This window comes from Cervus elaphus, chromosome 3 (genome assembly GCF_910594005.1).
Source record: "Cervus elaphus chromosome 3, mCerEla1.1, whole genome shotgun sequence".
NCBI lineage: Eukaryota > Metazoa > Chordata > Mammalia > Artiodactyla > Cervidae > Cervus > Cervus elaphus.
In genome coordinates, this window is record NC_057817.1 from 49,002,800 (window position 1) to 49,018,002 (window position 15,203).

Consider the following 15,203-nt stretch of genomic DNA (forward strand, 5'->3'; position numbering starts at 1 on the left):
CATTTTGGAATATAACAGACCCAAACGGAGCAGGCCCCTGACCTCCTGACCCTTGGGTCCTGGAGGAGGCTCTTCCACGTCTGGTTGGACATTTGTTGGCTACTCCCCACAGGCCACTCTGACTGACACCCCACCCTCCACCTCCTCTGCCTTCCTCCTCTTCCTCACTGTCCCTTACTTCCCTCCCAGCCATCCACCTGTCTAGTCTGAGCCTGGAAGCTGGAACTCAGGGGCCATGTAGGAAAAGGGACAGAAAAGAGTTAAGGCTAGCTTCCAGGAAAAATTTGGAAACCGGAGATTGCCGTGGGAATTTGCTGCAGAATGCCTTTTTCTCTAGTCCCCCATGTCCTCAGAGCCCTTCTTGCTACTTTAAGATTAGGCCCTGTACCGCTTTTCTAGATTCCACATGTATGCAGTGTACAACATTTATTTTTCTCTTTCCGACTTACTTCACCATGTACAGATGAAGCTGTTTGCAAAGGAGAAATAGACAGATGTAGAGAACAAAAGAGTTGGGGGGGGGGGGGTACCCTGCACCAAGCGGAGTAGGGGGAGGGTGAGATGAATTGGGAGATTAGGAGACCGACGTATGTGCACGACTCCGTGTGAAACAGACAGCTAATGAGAACTCTCTGTATAGGACGGGCAGAAGAAGAAGGTGCAGTCTCTTCACAGGGCACATATTAACCTTAAAAATGCATTCTAACGTACATTAGGTCCAGAAATATACTGTTTGATTTCACTTATATGAGACGAAATTCAAAGTCAGAAAGTACACTGGTAGATGCCACGGGAATTGGGGGGTGGGGGTGGGTGGGAAGCGGCGATGGAGAGTTAGTGTCTAATGGGGCAGAGTTTCAGTTTAGAAAGGTGAGAAATTCAGGAGATGGGTGAGGTTGAGAGTTGCACAATAATGTGAATGTACTTAGTGCTACTGAACTGTACAGTCAAATAGTTAAAATAGTATGTTTTATATTATGTGACTTTTACCACAGTAAGAAAAAAAAAAAAAAGATTAGGCCCTAACCTTGACGTTCCTGACCCCTTATTTCAAGTTCTCCAAGTTTCTCCATCCTCTATCCAAACTCCTCCTCTCTCATTACAGTTATTCTCAGCTGATAAGTAGGACAAAAGCAATTTCAATTAACTCGCACTGATTTGTGAATGGTTGGTATCACCTTTCTTGGGGTAGGGGGAGGTGGTTGCATTTTGCAAGTGACTCTGGGTTTATAACAAGGGATCTTTCATTTGTCCTATTTTTTGGCAGCATAATAAAAGAAGTGAGGTGTGTATTTCAACACGAGGCATCCTCTCCCCAGGGTCAGTCTCCCCAAACTTCTCCATTTCCTTACAGCTTCCACCATTTTCCTCCTGGATCCATCAATTCTCTGACACCCCCAAGATTTTTCTTGTCATCTCCTCCTTTGCCTGCCCCCCTCCACCAGTTTCTATGACAACAGCAACTGGGCACAGGTGGGGAGGGGGCGGGGCAGGGGGTGGGCAGCTGCAGCCATTAATAGGGATTGTTTCCAAGTCAGGGACCGCCTGCCTCTGCAGTGGGAGTGAGGGGTACCAGGGGCTTGTTGGCACAAAGAATGCAGCCTCCCCGTGTCAACGAGGCATCCACCTAGAGCTGAGCTCATTGATGGTATTCCCCATGCCTGTGAGTTTTCACAGAGAAGTGTGTTGGGCCCGCAGGTCTCTGGCTCCCTGATACTGGGGAGCTTTGGGGTTCAAATAGAATGCAGTTCCCCCAGCCACTCGCGTTCATGGTGGAAATGGCAGCCTTCCACCGCAGCGGATCGATGTTCGGGAAGTCAGCGCTGCAGGGACTGCTGCAGAACAAGGTCTGAACACGGGAGGCTCCACGGGGAGAGGCTTAGGGAAAGTTGCCATCGATCGATCCTCTATCCTCTCCTTTAGATGTCTGCTCTGGGGAGCTCTGTTCTCTCAAAAGTCCTGGAGTCAGCAGTAGCTCTTGGGCACATTTTTGGGAGTTTGTGAATTTCCTGAACTTTGAGATGACAGCTGTTTTCCCTCGACCCAAGATGTTACCCTAGAAACTCAGGAGTCTAGGTCAGCTGCTCTCAGATTTTAATGTGCCTCCGCATCCCCTGGGAATCTTATGACAAGGCAGATTCCAGTACAGGAAGTCTGCGGGGAACCTGAGAGTCTGCATTTCTACCTAGCTCCCAGGTGAGGCCCGTGCTGGGGGCGCACAGACATTTTGAATAACAAACACTTGGAATTGCCCTGTCAGCTACTTCAATTGCCGCTGCTAGCCCACTTGTGACTGCTTAACTTAACGCTAAATTAATTACAGTGAAATAAAATGAAATATTTATTTTGCACTGTGTGCCTGCATGCTAAGTCACTTCAGTCAGGACCAACTCTTTGCAATTCTGTGGACTGTAACCCGCCAGGCTCCTCTGTCCATGGGATTCTCCAGGCAAGAATACTGGAGTGGGTTGCCATGCCCTCCTCCAGGCGATCTTCCTGCCCCTGGGGCCAAACCCACGATTCTTACGTTTCCTGCACTGGGAGATGGGTTCTTTACCACTAGCACCACCTGGGAAGCCCCTCAGCTTGCACTGACCGTGATTCAAATGCTCAGTACTCACATGGGGCTGGTTGCTGCCATCTTGGACTGCACAGATTAAGGCACACATTTAAGGATCCCAGGAAGTTCTGTTGGAGGGCGCTAGCCTAGGGTGAGCCTCTGTGCATCATTCATCCATCCATCCATTTATTCACTGAGCACCTGTCATGTGCCAAACGGTATGCTTGGTGCTGGGCGTTAAACTAGCAGACAAAGAGAATGTCGTGCTCTTAGAGATGCCTACGGTGTGGTGAGGACTCTGGAGTGGGTTACATGAGCTTTGCTATGCAGGCTGGAGGAACGGAAGTCCCCTGAGGGCTTTGTGTGGATTCTGAACCAAGCTGTGGAGTCATCACAAAATCGCAGCGCTTATGAGATTGGCTGCTGACATGCCTTTTCACCCTTGCAGGGCCATAATCATCAGAAACGGAGAAATCATCCCCATGTCTTCGGAGTTCACCCCTGAGACGGAGCGCCAGCGGCTGCAGTACCTGGTAAGGGCCCCGTGGGTCTGGAGGAGCCCCGTGGCATCGGGGAGGGCGTCGGAGCTGTTTCGGAGGAACACACGGCTATTGGCGTGGGAGCAGACCCACAGCAGTAAAATGACATACGGCATTAACTCCCCCCCCACACCTCCTGGATCACACACCCTGGCTTCGTGTGTGATGACACACTCCACCTCCGTGAGTTTATTATGGAGGCCAGCTTTCTCCCATCTGTGACCAATCAGAGACACAGCGCGCTCTGCTTATTGTAATGATTTGGTACATACAGTATGAAGCGTGGTGTTAAAGAATGCGGACACCTTGTCCCCAGGCCTGCCACCCACTCTAACTCAAAGGGTACAGATGAGTGTTAATCTCATGTGAGGAGGGAGGCAGCCCCAGAAACCCGATGACACCCCATGACTTCATGCTCCGATACAAAGTCTCAGGGGCCCTTCTGGAGAAATGCAGGTGTCTAAAATCTGAAATCTGTGTCTAATCTGAAAATAGATTCTCCACATAGATCCCACTCTTTGGAGTAAAATTATGAGTGGGCTCTAGGAGGGCTGTTTGGTTTTTCAGATCTTGAGAATTTTTGCTTCATGGAAGATTTGAGTTTTCTGGAAAATGGAGTAAATGTCCTGCCCTCATATCCCAGCCATAGGGCATTAGGCTTTTATGATCATGAGACTGATGTCATGATGATGGTCATGATCCAGGACTGCTTTGCAGTGGGCATCTTGGGAACCAGCTGCAAATACAGTCTATGGATGATGTATTTTCTTGCCAGTTGACTTTCTTTTTAGGTAAAAGGCTAAGATAGTGACCTTCTGCTCTTAGAAAAGAATTGATACAGCCTACTCTGAAAGGAACTTGTTTGTGTCTCTGAATTCTGGCACATGGGCATAGTCAGGACATGATGACTTTGGTTGATTTAGCAAGAAGCTATGTGAAACTAAGAGTCACTCAGTCATGTCTGACTCTTTGCAACCCCATGGACTGTAGCCTGCCAGGCTCCTCTGTTCATGGAATTCTCCAGGCAAGAATACTGGAGTAGGTTGCCATTCCCGTCTCCAGGGGATCCTCCTCATTAAAGGATTGAACCTGGGTCTCCTGCATTGCGGGCAGATTCTTTACCATCTGAGCCACCGGGGAAGCCCAGGAAGCTGTGTAGAAGCCCGAGAAGCCCAAGCTTCCCTCAGTTCCCATGACTGTGTCGTGTTGGTTTTACTCAATAGCTGAGCTGTGTTGATTTGGGTGGTTAACCTGGTCCACAAGACAGTATGAGTCTAAAGCCGAAGTAAAAGTATTTCTTCATTCTTTTACTATTATTTTTGAACCCATCTGTTGCTGTTTACAAGCTAATAAACTTGAATCTTTCTGGGCAGCCCAGATGTTAGAGCACTTCACTTTGTCTGTCTGGGCAGGGGGAAGGGAGCAGCGGCAGGATCTCACCCTGGCCCCATCCTTAAACTCACCAGCTGGGTGGCTATGTTGCTGGGAGGGTCCTTCCAAGTAGAGTTCACAACAGCCGGCCTGCCTGCCACTTGCCTGGCTCTCTCCAGCCCATCTTCCACAAAACCTCCAACATGATCTTCACACTTCACACTTCTTTCCCTAAAAGCCTTAGGCTTCTCACAGTGTACAAACGGCAGACTCAAAATCGGGCTTCCTGCCCACTCTCCAGCATCATCTCTGCATTGCCCCCACCTCTGACAGGGTATGTTGTGGGCTGTGGCCATGGAGAACCATCTTCCAAGACACAGCGTGATCTCTCCAACCTCTGTGCCTCTGGAAATAAGCTCTGCCTGGATAGCACTTCCCCTCTTCTCTGCCAGGAAAACTCCTCCTTATTTCTTGAGACCCCAGAAGAAGTGTCGCTTCCTCCAGGACGTGTCGCCTCCCCCTCTCCGGGGGCCAGTCCCCAGTGCTCACCTCGTGCCGTGTGGAAGCCCGTAATGTAGCCATCACCGTGTGGTTATTTTATTGCTTATTCCTTATTCTGTCTCCCCGCTTCCAGACTGAGTCTTTGGGAGGCAGGCCCCTTACCTTAGGCATCGTACCTTGTTGTTACCGAGCACAGAACTGATATTGATCAGGATTTGTTGACTGAAGTGTTCATATTGATGTCTGGAGCATTATCCAAGCACCTCGCACCTCCCTACTGTCCCCCAAAACCCCTCACCGCAGGCAGTATGCCTCTGTGGCCCCCTGCCCCACCAAGCCTCAGGCCCACCCTGTCCTCACCACCTCCGTGCTTCTCAGTAAAAACCATTTCCTGTTTTCCTGCTGAAAGCGATGAGTAATAGCAGATTCTTCACTTTTGTATTTTTAAATACTTTCACATTTTTTTTGGCGTGGCAAAAATGGCACTAAGAGCTTGAAACTTTAACTCTTCTGGAGGGAGGGGAGTGCTGACCTTGTTCAGATTTGGATTCCGGTGTCAGGGGTCTGCCTGGGGACGGTTGGAATAAGATGTGTGCGCCTTTAGAGCTCAGCCTTGTCCCACGACTGTGTCTATGAATTCTAGAATGTCCTTCACTGATCCCCCGTTTTATTGCCGGTAATGGGCACAGAGAATACCAGAAGGCAGGTGTAAGGATGAAATGAAATAACAAATGCACAGTTTTTCATGACACATAGTTCTTATTTGCTTACTGTTGGATGAATCAAAGTCTTGCCACTTCAGATTCTACTGGCCTGTAAACCACAGTGATACTGTCCCTTTATTTTTATTTAAGAATCACTCCTAATGTTCCCAAAATTAATGTGTATTTGGGTTTCACTCTTGCATAATCAGTGGACACTCTTAGCCCACAAACTGAGTCTAATATCTGAATTTCTGAGGGTGAGAACACTGTCTTCATTCTTTTTCATCCTTGCTGCTAAACCATACAGACTTCTCTACATGGAAATTATACCTAAAACTTGTCTTCTCAGGCAGTGGGAGTGTAAATGACCAAAACATAAAATATCCTGGCTGCCCAACTTCCTATTCTGTCAGAAGTCTAGGAATGTATGCTTTGAAATGAACAAATCCATGAATAATAGTCACATGATCTGTGATGCAAATCTTTGTGGTGAAGTGTTTGAGAGAACTAGGGGGCTAGTAGCGTAAAATAAACTTGTCAGATCTTTACCATATTTTAGAGAATGGGGAGGTTTATAGCATAAAATCTTAAAAATAATATCAGTTGTGAGAGGAAAACACAAGTGTCACGGGGACTTTTCTCAGCCCAGCCCGGGCAAGTGCTTTGTGACCTTGGATTTCTCACAACGTCTCTGCGTCTCCCTTTCTCCTGAGCGAAATGTGTAGGAATACTTCTCTTGAAATACCCATCACAGGCCCTGAGATCACAATGAAAAGTCATCTCGAGGGCCTTCCCTGGTGGCTGAGTGGTGAAGAACCTGCCTGCCCATGCAGGAGGCCCGGGTTTGACCCCTGATCCGGGAAGATCCCACCTGCTGTGGAGCAGCGAAGCCCATGTGCCACAGCTATTGAGCCTGTGCTCCAGGGCCCGGGAGCCTCAGCTCCTGAGCCCACTCGCCACAACTCCAGAAGCCCCTACACCCTACACCCATGCCCCGCAATGAGAGCAGCCCCAGCTAGAGAGGGGCGCTGCGGCTGGAGAGTGGTGCCGGCTCTCCACAGCTAGAGAAATGCCCACGCAGCAACAAAGACCTATAGCCAAAAATAAAATAAACATAGGCAATTATTTTAAAAGGTCATCTCATGATAATATAACATACAGTATATCCATTCTGATTTCAGGTTATGGTCTAATCCTACCAGTTTATTTTGGGGAACATCAGTTCGCTTGAACTAATTGTAAAACAATTTTATGCAGTGAGGGCTGTTGTATCCTTTACATGATCTAAACGAGTTAGTATGTTGCCGGCAAGTTAACAATGTATTCCTCATTCTTAGGTCAAATCAAATTTTATTGTCATTATGTCTAAAGAAACATTTATGAGAGAATCGCGAAAACTTCCAGGTCCCTTGAGACCTGATTTGAGCAGCTGACTGCAGTCCCAGGGCTGTCTGACTTGCAGAACTGGTTAATGATTTTCTTGGGGGTGGGGAGGCTTCAGAGCCCTTTGTGCATGAACTGTTTTGATCCACGTCGGACAGGAATGTTCTTGGTATGCACAGTCCAGACGTCCAGGGATTATGGAACTGGAAGCAGATTACAAGATGATGGATGTGGCAGGCACGTTAATTTTGTTTGGTCTTGCATCCTGACCTCAGAGGGCCCTTCATATAGCTCTCCGGGTAACGTGAACTTTATTCCGTAGATTCTTGGGCTGGGTGATTAATCAAGCAGGCTTGAGGGTTTGACGTGTTCACATGGAATGTGGCAGGTGTGCGAGGGAGGGGGTCAGGGGCCATGCACTTCTGCCCCCCAGCAGCTGGGGAGAGCTGATGATCATAGTCACAAATAAGCCTTGCTCTTTTCTCACTGGGCTTTTTAAAATTTTTTTTAATGTTTCCAGGGTGATTGAAATAAAATATTTTACAGGGTCCACCAAGCTGGACAGAATGTTCTGGTGGAGTCAAGACCCACATGGGAGGGAAAGCAGTCTGGTTTATGGGCATTTCTCAGCAGAGTCTATTGCTCTGATGCTGTAGTCTCCAGGAAGTCACCCCACTCTTGCTTCAGGGGACAGCCAGAAACAGATCTCCCTCTTCGGGAGACCTCTACAGCCCTGAGGTGTGAGAGCAACAACTTCCCCTCCATTCTGCCGAGACGTATTTATAAACTCTGATGTGATTACATTAAGATGTGCTGGTATCATCAGACCTCCCAATAATGTACGTCTGTCCTTGTAGATAATCCAAGTCGGCAGCTGTTTATCATCAAGGGCAATTGCAGAGGAGGTGAAAGTGGGTTTCAGATGCACATTGGATGCACACAAGTGCAACATTATCTGAGGTGATTTCTGATGGTGTCCTTGGACCTGCCCCCAGCCGTCTACACTGAGTCTGATTTGATTTGTCTGCCATTTTCCCTAGTACTGAACTTGGAAAGAGTTTCAAGGGGACAGCATTGTGCCTCTTGGTTCTCTGGGATTTTTCACACTCAAGAAGTGTATTGCTTAAGCTTGTACCTGTTTTTAAGATAAGAGGCTATAATTGGAAGGGTCAAGTGCACTAGTGAGTAAAAACGGCTGTCCCACCACCTCAGCCTGGCCCATAACCTTGAGTTCGTGTGCGCTCAGTCGTGTCCAACTCCTTGTGACCCTGTGGATTGTAGCCCACCAGGCTCGTCTGTCTCTGGAATCTCCCAGGCAAGAAGACTGGAGTGGGTTTCCATTCCCTTCTCCGGGGGGATCTTCCTGATCCAGGGATCGAACCCGCGTCTCCTGCACTGGTAGGCAGATTCTTTATCAATGAGCCACCTGGGAAGCCCCATTAACCACGAGGGCCGGGTATAAAGCTGGGAGCCTGGCTGCAGTCACAGGGAGAGAACTTACCTCCACTTCGCTTTGCCTGACGTCTGAGTCAGGGACAGCTGCACTCCAACCCCTTTTCCCGCCCCGCTTTTGCAAAACTACATGTGTTTCAAAATCTTGAATTAAAAAAACACATTGGCAGGCTAAAGTGGTTGACATTTTTCATATTTACTATAGGTTCCATTGATCACATAGGCATCGTGAAGAAGCCAGAATTTTGGAGCATAAAACTGACACCGCCCAGGGCTGCAGAGGCAGAATTTGTATTCGGCTGCCCTCGGAGCACAGCCTGGCTGCAGGGAAGACTCTGAAGACAGTAACCCTGATAATTGAAGCTTACCACTTCTAGAGCCAGATTTTTTTAATTAATATAAATGGATGTCTGGTTTTTTCCAGGTTAGGAGAGGTCAGAGACTTGGCCTGGAGGCATTCTGAATCTACTATGCAGATCTAAGAAAATGAATCCCACACACTGGAACCAAATCATCATGAGAATGAGTTCCTACATTTTCTTCTTTAAAAAATAATCCATCTTGCTACATATACATAATCTTTAGCCTCTATAGTCCTTGTCCCCTGAAATATTCTGAATAAAAGCCTGGGCACATGATTCCAATGTGCAGACAAGTGCTGTTTGATTCCACTTATACGAGGTACCTAGGATAGTCAAGCTCACAGTGTCAGAATGTATGTTGGCAGATGCCGGAGAGGGGTGGGGGAATGGGGGATTAGTGTTTAATGGGGACAGAGTTTCAGTTTGGGGAGATGGGCGATGGTGAGACTTGCACCATAATGTGAATGTCCTTAGTGCCACTGAACTGTATAGTTAAACATGGTTAAAATAGTGTGTTTTATATGTGGTGACTTCTACCACAATAAAAAATAAATGGATTAAAAAAGAGCCGGGCACTGAAAGCCAGAGCCATCTGCCCATGAGGTCCTTAAGAACTGATCTTAGTGTAAGGAAGCAAGATAATGTCGTACATCCTTCAAGTACGTTAAAGTTAAATGTGCTTTGAGAAAGGTAGACAGGATTCAGCGAGGTTTATTAGGGCAAAACCTTAACTGTCTATAAAATGTGTTCTATGCTTCAGTTGCTTTATCTGTGAAATAGGACAATTGCAGGACCCTCACAGGATAGGGGTGAGCATTAATGAGTTAATATTTGTAGTGCTTACAGGAGGACCTAGATCAGAGACAAAATAAAATTTCTTAGTTTTTAAATATAACTATATAAAGAACTTTCTCATGGCCCCCCTGCCATTGGGACTACTGTGGTCTTTTATAATTTCTCAATTCCATTTGCTTATGCAAAGAGATTGGAGATTCGGCTTCCCTGGTGGCTTAGACGGTAAAGCGTCTGCCTGCAACGCAGGAGACTCTGTTTGATCCCTGGGTCAGGAAGATCCCCTGGAGAAGGAAATGGCACCCCACTCCAGTACTCTTGCCTGGAAAATCCCATGGATGGAGGAGCCTGGTGGGCTACAGTCCATGGGGTCACAAAGAGCTGGACACGACTGAGCGACTTCACTTTCCTTTTCTTTTTGCTGACATGAGTTGTTCACTTTGCAAATGAGTGCCTTTCCACAAAACTTTCCTTGGGAATAAAAAGCAGTAGGCATATGAATATGGAAACCTTATATGTTTGATGTACATGAGCACTTTCACCCCTCATTCTGTACTTTATAAACTGTTGTGGAGTTGACAAATCTAGGCAATTTTGTTTAATATCTCTCTTTGTATTTCAGTTTCCATATGGCTGCTTTATCATAAGATCTCAATTTTACAATTTTAAAGTGGATTTGGGGGAATGCTACTTCTCTCTGGCTGATCAGTGTAGTCCCATGTCGAGATTTAAATGTGAACTTTCCTTGACATTTGCATAAACCAGACAGAATTTTATTTAATATCCAGTTCTGTAATAGCTTATCTATACAAGCTTGGCTTTTGCTACTTTGAGATTTTAAGGACAAATTAAGACAGAATTCTTTATGAAAGACTCCAATCCATACATATTTAGGTCTCAGTCATTTCACATTTTCCCTTCTTTTTTTTTTTTTAACCCGAGGTAGAATATTCTCCTCCTGAATTGTACATCCATCAGGTAGGCAGCCTTGGCTCTGGAATGGTCATCTCCTTTGACCACGTGTGTGACTGTTAGTGGTCACCTGGGCTTGGCCAGCATCATTTTTTAATTTTTTTTTTTCATTTTTTAATTTTTAAAAATTTATTTATTTATTTGGCTGTGTCAAGGCTTAGCTGCCTCATGGCATGTGGGCTGTTAGTTCCCCAGCCGGGGATTGAGCCCGTGTCCCCCACACTGCAAGGCAGATTCCTAACCACTGGACCACCAGGGAAGTCCCTTGGCTGACATTATTCATTTCATTTGTGACCTTAGACTTCCTATCTGGATAAATCATCCTGAAATTTAAAGGCTTCCAGTACTCCTCTCGTATAACCTGACAGGAGTTTTTCCCCTAAGAGCTAGAAAGAGGAGAGATGTTATTCAATTTTTTAAGAAGATTTATGTTGAACACTGAAAATCCTCATTTTAATAACTTGCTTTCACATACTGAAGGGTCTAGAATATTTAAGAAGTTAATTCATGTGCCGTTTTTCTAGTTAGAGGAGTTTACATTCCGATCCTGGAATGCGCCTTCTCATTTCACACAGGAGTGTTTATACGTTCCATGTTCTGCTGATGGGAGTGGAAGTTGGAATAACTTCTTTGAAAAAGGATTTGGCCCAGCAGTTCCACCCCTTGTTGTGTACCTAACAAAGTGTGTACAACTGTTTACACCAAAAGATGAGCCTGTGCATAGCAGCACTGTTTGTAAGAGCCCAAATTGGAAACTCTCCAATTGCCCACGGAGAGTAGAATGGATAAATAAACTTTGCACAGTGACAGGATGGAATGAACAAGCTGTAACTACATGCAGCAACATGGATAAATCTTTGCAGACTCAACTTCCAACCTATGGGATTCTATAGGACGGATAGAAACAGGCAAACACAGCTGGAAAGTATGGGGCTAGAGCTTCCCTTGGGAGAAGCAGCAGGATTTGAATGGGGTCCTGACACTAGCATGCTGGTAAATGTTCAGTTGCTTAATCTGGATGCGAGCCGCATGGTGTGTTCAATTTGTGAAAATTCACCCACCTGTATGCACATGATCAGAGCACTGTACCATTTGTATATTTCTTTGAAAAGTTGGTTTTTTAAAAAGTACTTTGATTCATTTACTCTGATGCTGGGAAAGATTGAGGGCAAGGGGAGAAGGGGGTGACCGAGGATGAGGTGGTTGGATGGCATCACCGACTCAATGGACATGAGTTTGAGCAAGCTCTGGGAGACGGTGAAGGACAGGGAAGCCTGGCGTGCTGCAGTCCATGGGGTCACGAAGAGTCGGGCAACAAGTGTGTATCACCCTTTGCAGGAGGGGACCTCCTGCAGCAGGACAGGTTTCCCAGGAAGCCACACTCCTGCCTCCTGTCTGTCCCACACTGTTCTCTCCTAAGAGCTGCTCCAGGAGCCCCTGCTGCTTCCCACCTCCTTGCGTCTGCTCCTGCTGCACTTGCCCCAAAGCCCTTACCTGACTAGCTCTTAAGATGCTTTTCTGCCAGAGGAAAGCATAGGCAGAACACTGACATAAATTGCAGCAGTATTTTTTCAAATCTATCTGCTAGAGTAATGGAAACAAAAGGAAAAATAAACAAATGAGACCTAATTAAAGTTAAAAGCTTTTTCAGAGCAAAGGAAACCATAAACAAAATGAAAAGACAACCTACAGGATGAAAGAAAATACTGGCAAATGATATGACCGACAAGGACTCAATTTCTAAAATATGCAAACAGCTTACACAGCTCAATATCAACAAAACAAACAACCCAATCACGAAAAGGGCAGAAGACCTAAATAGACATTTTTTTCAAAGAAGGCCTGCAGATGGCCAACAGGCACATGAAAAAAATGTTCAACATCACTCATCACCAGGGAAATGCAGATCAAAACTACAATGAGGTATCACCGTATTCCAGTGAGAATGGCTCTCATTAAAACATCTACAAATAATAAACGCTGGAGAGGGTGTGGAGAATGGGAGACACTTCCGCACTGTTGGTGGGAGTGTAAATTCATGCAGCCGTGATGGAGAGCAGTGTGGAGGCTCCTTAAAAACTAAAAGTAGAGTTACCATATGATCCAGCAACCCCACTCCTGGGAAAATATCTGGAAAAGACAAAAGCTCTAATTCCAAAAGATACATGCACCCTAGTGTTCGTAGCAGCATTATTTTAGTAGCAAGATGTGGAGGCAACCTGAATGTCCACTGACATGAATGGATAAAGATGTGGTGTACGTGTGTGTATGTACATATATATACACACACACAACACACACACACTCAATGGAATATTAGGCATTAACAAGAATGAAGTAATGCTATTTGCAGCAATATGGATGGACCTGAAGGTTATCCTACTAGGTGAAGGAAACCAGACAGAAAGACAAATATCATATGATGTCACTCATATGTGGAATCTAAAACATGATACAAACTTATTTACAAAACAGAAATAGATTCACAGAAAACAAACATATGGTTACCATAGGGGAAGTGGAGGTGGGGAAGAGGGATAAATCAGAAATTTGAGATTAACTTGTATACTGTGTGCACGCTAAGTAGCTTTAGTCATGTCTGACTCTGTGCGACCCTATGGACTGTAGCCTGCTATGCTTCTCAGGCCGTGTTCTGCAGGCAAGAATACTGGAGTGGGTTGCCATGCCCTCCTTCAGGGGATCTTCCTGACCCAGGGATTGAACCTGAGTCTCTTATGTCTCCTGCATTGGCGGGCAGGTTTACCACTAGCACCACCTGGGAAGCCCCCATATATATACTACTATGTGTGAGATAAGCAGAGAGGTCCTGCTATATAGCACAGGAACTATAGTCAGTATTTTGTAATAATCTATAATGGAAAAGAATCTGAAAAAACACTTATACACATTACTGAATCACTTTGCTGAGACACTGTAAAGTGACTATACATCAATTTTTTAAAATTTTTTTTAATTAAAAAAATTTTTAAATAATGAACAAAAATCCTTTTCAGATTTTCTCTGACCCCACCCAGTGACCCCACTCTTTGTTCCTTACTCTTGAAGATAGTTCCATTCCCACCTATAAGCCTTCCTCATTCTCCCCCGCCAGTGCATGAGCTCTAAGCTTTTAATTCTTTGAATCCCTAACCCCTGGTTCCCATACCTGCAGGAGCTTATGTGTTAATTGCTTGAATTCCATTGGCTGGATACCCCCAAAACCCGGCACAGTCCCCCTTATTGACTCTCACTACTCACTGGCAAGCTGATCACAAAGCAGCAGAAGGAAGATTTATTAAAAGAAGGGAACATTTTGTGTTCCTGAGCAGGCAATTTTTAGTAACCTTGGGAACCACCATCTCAGTGTCTGCAGGAGGCCTGGTGCTCAGCCTCCCCCAGGACCCAGTAGGTACATACCCATCCCTGGGATCTGGATTCCTGCTTCCACTCCCCGTTTTCTCCCTGCCATGCCGGGATGCTCAGAGCTCTCCCCCATCCCAGGATGGCGGGGCTCAGGTCCATGGGCTCTGGAGCAAGACAGAGCTGGGTTCAGGGGTGCACTCTGCTCTCGTGAGACTTTCTGGAACGTTCCAGAAGGCCTCTCTTCTTCAGGTTGTTCCCTCCTGTTACGGCTCAGTCCCTCTGTGACTCAGAGGCTGTCACTGAGATGTGACGGCTGTGTGTCTTCACGGTGCTGTGCTCACCTGCCTCCTCTTCCCTGGAAGCTGGTTTCCGCTCAGGACCAGAGAGGAGCGCAGCCAGAAGATGCTCGACCCTCCTGCCCCATCTCTGAATCCTGCCAGTTCTTGGTACAGCGGACTCCAGCATCCTTTCCCTAGAGAAACTTCTTCTTGTTCCTGACCAGGCATAGCCATGTCTGGAAATGTATTCTCATTAAGTGGCAAGGATATGTTCCACCCTCTTTTTTTTTTTCCAGCAAACCTACACTCTCTAGAGTCCTTAGAAGACTCTCGGCCACCTGCCTGTGGTTTTGCCAGGGCAGTGGTTACCAAGCCTTTTCCCCCAGGTGCCGTTTGTGGTACACAGCCAAGCTCCAGATGTACCTCCATCCCCTCCCTTTAGTTGGAAGCATTCAGTTATGCTTCCTTGAGGGAGAGCCTCAAAATTTAGGATAAATAGAGGTACAAAAAGAAGTCTAGTCTGCTGGGTTTTGTTTTTGTTTTTTTTAACATGGGGCAGGCTAGCACAGTTGAAATTGGATTTTAGTGTAAAATATGTCTCTAGGTTTCTAGTCGGCATGCTTATTAGGTAGAGAAGAGGCAATATATTTAGGTATTCTTAGGACTGTGGAATATCATGAAGTTTTCCGTGGTATAAGTGTATCCACATTCTTGAGAATTTACAGGAAGATATCTATGAAATTATTAAAAAAAAAAAAAAGCTTAACTAAATCCAAAATATGTAATGTGCGTCCAGGATTGTAAATGCCATGGATCTTAGTTTTATCTTTTTCTAGTGATTGAAAGCTATGTTGTCTTACTTTACAAAGTAATAGTCGCTGAAAGGTGACTGTGTAAAGCAGGTCAGAATGTTCTGTATTCATTCC

At 45.9% G+C, this 15,203-nt stretch overlaps 1 protein-coding gene across 1 annotated transcript in view; it reads left to right on the top strand.

The window, feature by feature from the left end:
- Positions 1 to 15,203, top strand: part of PPM1H (protein phosphatase, Mg2+/Mn2+ dependent 1H) — a 294,472-nt gene that overhangs the window by 193,555 nt on the left and 85,714 nt on the right. Inside the window, exon 5 of the mRNA XM_043888274.1 lies at positions 3,009 to 3,093. Within this exon, the coding sequence (XP_043744209.1) occupies positions 3,009 to 3,093 (85 nt within the window). The remainder of the gene's footprint in view (positions 1 to 3,008; positions 3,094 to 15,203) is intronic.